The sequence below is a fragment of the Neopelma chrysocephalum genome, unplaced genomic scaffold, assembly GCF_003984885.1.
Source record: "Neopelma chrysocephalum unplaced genomic scaffold, ASM398488v2 Primary Assembly neopelma1_175, whole genome shotgun sequence".
NCBI classification, from domain to species: Eukaryota; Metazoa; Chordata; class Aves; order Passeriformes; family Pipridae; genus Neopelma; species Neopelma chrysocephalum.
Genome location: NW_020897837.1, coordinates 13790 through 21432, shown reverse-complemented (window position 1 = coordinate 21432; position 7643 = coordinate 13790). Strand labels below are relative to the sequence as shown.

Here is a 7643-nt window from a genome sequence, read left to right as displayed (position 1 = left end):
AGAACAACCTCCAAGCATCTTAGAACAACCTCCAAGCACCTCAGAACAACCTCCAAGCACCACAGAACACCCTCCAAGCACCTCAGAACAACCTCCAAGCACCTCAGAACAACCTCAAACACCTCAGAACAACCTCCAAGCACCTCAGAACAACCTCCAAGCACCTCAGAACACCCTCCAAGCACTTCAGAACACCCTCCAAGCACCACAGAACGCCCTCCAAGCACCTCAGAACACCCTCCAAGCACTTCAGAACACCCTCCAAGCACTGTCTTCTACGTTGATGAAAAGAAACCTTTCGAAAAATTCCCACTCCATTGTCTTCCAGCCCCAGCACAAGGTCTGTTCTGTCACTTGGAACCTCATCCCAAGCATCACTTAAAACCATCCCTGGGGGCATTCACTGATTTCTGGACTCTTCCAGCCCTGAGTCTTTGTATTTCCATCTGTCTGCATCCCTTTCTAGCAATGCAAGAGAACAAAAAACCAGGAATGGAAGGAGCATTCTGTGTTGCAGGTTGTTGTTGGCAGTGCCAGATGAGCCTGATCTGAGCCTCTCCCCACAAACCCCCTGGCCCAGGAGCTGCAGATAAGCTCAGGCTCTTCTTTTTAGCCCTAGACAAGCTCAGACTTGCTCCCTCCTGGCTCTGTTTTGCTGTTTTGTGTTTGTCTGGTGATTACTGGACCTGTCAGTGATGCCACCTCTGCCTGCTGCTGCGTGAGGAATTCAAATCTGACTTCTTCAGGGAGCAATCAGCTGTTTTGACAGTCTTGTTTATCACAGGAGTTTAGTGAGGAGTGAATTTACGCTCCAGCATGCAGAGAAAAAACCAACCCTCAGCCTCCCTCATTTCCATGCAGCAGGATTATCATTCCTTGGCTTCTTCCACAAACATCAAGCCAAGTGAGAAGAAGGTGTTTTGGGTTCTTGGGCTGAGAACCTTTGCACAGACCCTTTGTCTGGAATAAAACTCCATCCAAGGAGGGAAGGAAAACATTCCTTAGCCAGATTGCAGCTGGCACCTTTACACACCAATTTTATTTTAGATCTTATCTTGGGATAGGGGGATACCTGAGTTGTTTCTCCAGAATCTGCCAATATGGATATTGTGCTTTTCCTGATATTTTCTCTTGCCTTTCCCATATTTACACCTCAAAACTGTCTACCCCACTTCGGTGTAACTTTAGCAAACCTGATGTTTCTTGGGTGGTTAAGAGATGTGGAGATCCTGAACCTGGAGATTCTTGGTGTTAAGAGATGTGGGGATGCTGAAGCTGCTGTAGCTCAAAGTCAAATAAACTCAGGTTTGGGGGAGTTGTGCTGCACAGGGTGATAAACACCTACCAGCTTTCTCAAGAGGTTTGTGTAGCAGTTTAAGACTCTCTGTCCCAGGGGCACTGAGAGTGGTTTGGCTGCTGGAATCCTGGAATTGGGGTCATTCAGGTTGTGTCTGTCTCATGGGCAGCCCACACTGAGGGTGGTCTGGCTGATGGGGTCACAGGACGATGGTCCTTTGGGTTGGAAAACACCTCTTGGATCATTGAGTGCAACCATCAAACCTTCCACTGCCAAGGCCATGACTAAACCCTGTCCCTGAGTGCCACCTCTGCACTGCCAAACCCCTGCAGAGCTGCTTGATGGGACCATTCCCAGGCCTGTCCCATGGCCACAAAGCCACACAGCTGCTCTCCAAAGGCTCCTCTTGCCCAGCTGGGCACCTTGGGAGCCCTACAACATCCCAGGGGCTCAACCAGGAGTATTTTGTACCTCTGGAAAGCCTGATCCCTGCTCTGGGATCCTACCTGGGTCCCTTTACCTCCCTCTGCCCACCTTCACCCGTGTGCAGGACAGAGCTGAAAGTGCTTTGTTGTCTTTTGGAAAGTGTTCTGTTCTTTTTTTTTTAGTGCCACTTGCCTGTTTAATATTTCATTTTTTTTTTTTTTTGGTCTTTAAAGGCAGCAAATAGGTTTTGAAAGCCCTATTATATGCTTTAAAAATAACCCAGCAGCCCCACAAGGACGGGGAAACGAAGCACCAGCTTCCTTACAAGGGATCAAAAGCAAGATGTGAAGCCACTCTTGAGCCCAGGAAACTTCTTCAACCCAAAGCAAATTAATGAACAGCAGGCTCTGTGTGGGCAACCACATCTGCAGATGAAAAGTGTGTTTAATGTGTTCTAGCAGAGCCTTTTTGGGTATGTTTCAGTCATCTTGGCAACCAGCATTCCAACGTGCTGACATCCTGGACAGCACGAGCCAGGCCTTGCAGGGCTCCTCCTTGGGAAACATCTCCAGCTCTTACTCCAGCACTTCCCAGGGTTGACCAGGAGAACCAAAAAAAAAAAAAAAAAATCTGAATTTTTGGGTGTTTTTTTTCACGTTAGCAACAGGTTTTGGTGAAGCAACCAGGGAAGCAGAAAAGAATAGTTATTTATAGGGTTGAAAAAACAGAGGGGGACAAAAAAAAAAGGAAATTAAAATCCCTTTTATATTTAGGTATTTTTCTTTTTCTTCACAGTCCACACTGTTCTGTTTCCAGCTAAAGCTTCCATACAATCATGCTTTATTTTTCCTGCACAGGTGAAGCCTTTTCCATAAGAAAACTCCTGAAATTGAGCAAATCAGATTTTCAATTCCATGTTTCCAACCCAATATTTAGTGGAGCTGTGGCAGAGCCAAGCTCAGCGTGATGAACCCCGGACATCACCCTCAGTTATAGGTGTGAAATTAGTATTCTGCTTTTAAATCCTGAAACTGCATCAAAGGTAACCGAGCAAGGTTTAATTAAAATTCTAATTACTTCCTTACGTTCCAGCAAAGCAGAACAAATCCCCAGCTTTGCTCCCCTTTAGGATGACAAATGGTGAATAAATATTCATATTGGGAGGGATGGTTGAGCCAGGGCTTGGCCAGTGGGTTTCCAGAAGAGATGCAAAGCACAGAAGTATAAAATGAGCTGGAAGGATCCTCACTGCTGCCTCCTGACTGGTCATGTGATAAATAGGAAAAAACACACGTTTCATCTGGACTGTGGGATCTCACAGTGTGATTTTCCTGGGAGAAAGCTGATTATTTTCCTCACAGGGGGAATTATCAGCGCTGAGCACTCCAGATCTGGCCCCAAGTCTGTGAGCAGCTACTTTGACCCTGAATTCATTTATATCTTGACCTTTTACATCTTGAAGTCACCTGAAGAACTGGCTGCAAACATAGATATAAACACACAACCCACTAATAATATTGTTCCTAATGCAGAGCTGGTCAGAAATACCTGTCCTAGTTTGAAAAGAGCAGAAAAAAGCATTAAATCCTCTCCCTAATTTTCAGAATTTTGCTTCTCATCACCAGCGACGTTTTGTTTCACTTGAGATTTTTGTTGTTTTCCACTCACTGCTCTGTGGTGGGGAACGATTTGGGTTTTTTTTGACAGCTTTGCAATGGGGAAATTGTTCCCTCAGAGCTTTTCTGCTCAGCTTTATCACCCCCGGGCACGGGCACATCCCTCCCTCCAGGCACGGGCACGGGGACTTGGGGAAGGCGCCGCGGGAGACAAGAGGGCTTTGCTTTACTCACCCAGAGGCATCACCACGAAAAACGGGAGCCAGCAGAGCACAAAGCATCCCACGACAATCCCCAGGGTCTTGGCAGCTTTCTTCTCCCTGGAGAACTTGAGGAGCCTGACGGAGAAGTGGTGTTTGCTCTTGGGGTTGGGCGCGGAGCCGCCGGTGCCGGGCGCGTTCTTGCGGTGGATGCGCAGGGTCACCTCCTCGGAGTGCGACCTCTCCGTCTTCAGCCCCGAGGTCAGGCCTTTGTTCTCCCTCTTGGCCACCACGTAGACCCGGCAGTACATCACCAGGATGATGGCCAGGGGCAGGTAGAAGGAGCCCAGGGCCGAGAAGAGCACGTAGCCGGGCTCCTCGGTGATCTGGCAGATGGTCTCGTCCTCGGGGGCCGGTTCCTTCCAGCCGAAGAGGGGCCCGATGGAGATCACCAGGGACAGAGCCCAGACACAGAGCAGGGCCAGCAGGCCCCTCCTCTCCGTCACGATGCTGGGGTACCTCAGGGGGTAGCTGACCCCGATGTAGCGGTCGATGGAGATGATGCAGAGGCTCATGATGGAGGCCGTGCAGCACAGCACGTCCACGGCCGCCCAGATGTTGCAGAAGATCCTCCCGAAGGCCCAGTAGCCCAAAATCTCCATGGTGGCCGAGAAGGGCAGGACGGTGGAAGTCAGGAGGAGGTCGGCTACGGCCAGGTTGATGATGTAGTAGTGGGTGACGCTCTGGAGGTGCCTGTGGCAGGCCACGGAGAGGATAACCAGGATATTGCCCAACACCCCAAAAACAATCAGCCCCCCCAGGATAACCCCGAGCAAAATGGCCTTGGAAATGTTCACGGGCTCCACAGGGTGGGTGCAGTTGGAGCAGTTGGAGGAGTTGCCAGGCAGGAAAGTCATGGTGAGGGGCTGAGAGTGTCCATGTGCTGCACCCCCCTGCCAGGCAGAAACAGGGAGCAGATCAGTCCTCAGAAGCTCCTACAGGCAACATCTGCCTGGTTTTCCTGGGAAAAAGAGGTTTTAAGAACGTCTCAGAAGTGCAGCACCAGGAACAATGGGAAAGATCCAGAAACATGTTAGAAAACCTACCTTTGTCCCTAAGTTTTCAGCAGCATAGCACAGTTAATAACCACCATTGCCAAGTCAAATTGAACTCCTTTTGCATTTTTCTTGGGGTGCACAAGTGAGGCTACACAGAACTGAGGCTCTCTATCCTCCTTTCCAGGATTATGTGATGAGAAATCTTGGAGCTGCCGGTTAAAATCATTTTTGTCTTCGGGGGAAGATTCAATATTTCAGTAACAAAAATATTCCGAAGGGTCTCAAATTTAAGTTTCTTCCGAGAGGAAATCACTGATGCTTTTAATTGCCTTGTGTTAATCCTGATTCTGCCTTAAAATTGGCTTAGAAACCTGCCTGGGTGGAGGTTGGTGCTGTGTCTGCTCAGCAGTTTCACTTGGGATCTCTGTCTCTACCCATCCTCAGGGTCTGGGCTGTCAATCAGAGCTTCCCTGTGTGTAGAGCAGTTGTCACTTGAGGTCCTGGGCTGTGAATTAAAGTTCTTTTACAGCAGTTTCTGGCTTGCTGTGCAGGGAAGAGGGAAGTTTGCCGTGTTCTCTGGTGCTCTTTGCAGATCTTCACCCCCTGGAGAAGACAAAAGCAGGGACAATGTGATTCCCAGCAGCTGCCCTCGCTGCTATGGTTCCCATGTAAGAATAGAGCAGGAGGCTATTTTAGGGAGCCTTCCTCAGGCTGGCTCAGCCAGTGGAACCAACCTTTTCCAGCCCAGTATTGTTTAACAGCAACTTAAAACTCCAGGTGGGTTTTCTTGCCTGAATTTTCCTTCCTTTACAGGGACAGGCATCAATCCTAATTATCAGTTCCCCTGCAGAGACCAGTTGTGGGAGGGAGAGAAACCTGCAGGACACGATTCAGGATTACAGATTTAGATTTAGAAGTCCAGAATTTAGTCTGGGATTTCTTTGTTAAGCCACTCCTTTACCCCCTGGACTTGTTAGTCCAGCTGAGCTGCCCAGTTTGAAAATTCTATAGGGAAAAGCAGGTCCTGCCAAGCAGAAGATGTTGCAAGCAACAAGTTTCCTAGTGAGTGACACGACATTTCAGAGGATCTGGAAGCCAAGCTCAGCCTCAGCTGACTAAATATGGAGAAAAGGTACCTCGGATGGAAAAGTGAGGATAAGCCTGGGAACGGGGACATGGGGGGCACGGAGGGAGAGCTACAAGTGTGGGCTGCAAAGCCTCCCACAACCTGGACTTGGATATAGTATTCCCATCTCAAATATTAATCAGATGTGAAAACCCACCCCTGTCACATCCAAGAGGAGGGAAGGCTCTCGGAGTGTCCCGATATTGGGTTTTTGGGATGAGTCCCTCAGACCCCACTTGGCACAAACCCTGAGCAGCAACAACTGTCACGTTTGGGAGCCTCCAAGCTGAACTTTCCTGCAGGCAAAAGGCTTTTAAAGCTCTGAAGCCCCTGCAAATTCCCAGTTCCCAGGCAGGGAGGGTGGGGGGAAGGGAAGATGGGGAGGTTTTGCACTGTGGGAATTTGCCTTTGGGGAACTGAAATGAAATTGGATCTTTTATTTTCTTTCCCACCAGATAGAACAAGTTGAGGAATAATTCCAAGGAAGGAAAGCAGAGATTTTACTGAGCACATCAATGGGAAGTGGCTGTAACATTGAGCATCTCTAACCATCACAACTGGTCATTACAGGGTTGAAACTGTGCTCATTAAGAGGTTGATAGTGGCCTAGAAAATTAAGAAACTATCAACTTGAATTTAAGCACAGGAAGAAAAACTTCCCAGCAAGTCAAGGAGATGCAGCACAAAGGACTGACAGAGGTTTTCATGCTCAAACCCAAATAATTCTCAGCCTGTGGGGAGGGATGTTGCTGGGAAGGGCAGACCCCAGGCTCCTGTGCCTGCCCCACACTCACCTCTGGAGTCTCTAGAAGGCAGCACAGCTCCTCTGAGCATCTGGGCAGCAGATTGTCAGCACAGCAGGCTCCTCTCTTCATGCAGGGATGGGACTCTGTGCCTGGAAATCCGCTGCTTTTCTCCCTTTATTTCCATACTGGTGTTTTGGCAGCTCAGCTGTGCTGATTCCCTGTATCCAGGGCTCGGGGGGGGCTTCACTCCAGGCTCCCTGGAAGGATCCCTGCCCAGTTCAGAGCTCAGCTCCACACTGGGAAGGAGCAGCAGGAACTTTACTGCTCTGCTGATGTAGCAGGCAGTGTCCTTGCCATTACCGTAATTCCCCGCCAGTCCCGTATTGCCCAGAAAGAAGGAGCACTCCAATCTGATGACAAGTGGGGCTTTAAATATTCTTTTCTTTTTTTTTTTTTTTTTTCTCCATAAAAAACTGCCAGTTCCTGCAGAGACCAGAAAGTGAAAGGCAGATTACAACCTCCTGTTTATGGGCTAACAAGTATTTCTTGTTATGTTCTTTTATATATATATATATATAAAAATATTTATATATATAAAATATGTATATACACATAGATACATACATGCATACATACAAATAAATAAATAAATAAATAAATATTCTTGGGTTATAAAAAGAGAATATCCTGCCAAATAAACAGAACATGGAAGAAATAACAAAGAGAGACCCCCTGACCACAGATTCTGCATGGTGGGACAAAGCACTGGAGAGGGGGGTTTAAGGATGAAGTGCCTCGAGCAGAATGTGCTGTTGAGGGGATGCTGATTATTCACATGGCTCTTAATTGCGTTTTTGAAGTAAAAAAGAAGTGGCCCAAGCCCCTGATGGTGAACTGATGAATATAAAAATAATGTCCTGAAGGGGAGCTGAACACAAAGTAGGGTTTCACAGCCAAAGGAAAGTCACTGGGAAGCAGATGAACCATGTGCCTGTTCTTGTGTGACAGACTCTCCACCTCCTCCTCCTCCTCCTGGCCAGTAATTTAGAGATTGAAAGTTTAGGGTTTTTTTGGATTTGAGTGTTTCATGAACTGAGGCAAATTTAAGGGCTGCTCAGATTCCCCCAGGAGAGCCCTGAAAGCAGAGTCAGCTGGTCCAAACATTTCAGAGTGT

The 7643-nt window shown here is 48.1% G+C and overlaps 1 protein-coding gene across 1 annotated transcript in view; it reads right to left on the bottom strand.

Moving 5' to 3' along the window:
- ADRA1A (adrenoceptor alpha 1A) overlaps positions 1 to 6761 on the bottom strand; it is a 15168-nt gene extending 8407 nt beyond the window's left edge. The window contains exons 1-2 of the mRNA XM_027701950.1: positions 6518 to 6761; positions 3574 to 5200 (exon numbers count right to left, since the gene is read on the bottom strand). Of these exons, the coding sequence (XP_027557751.1) occupies positions 3574 to 4456 (883 nt within the window). The 5' untranslated portion in view covers positions 4457 to 5200; positions 6518 to 6761. The remainder of the gene's footprint in view (positions 1 to 3573; positions 5201 to 6517) is intronic.
- Positions 6762 to 7643: the final 882 nt, after the last annotated feature.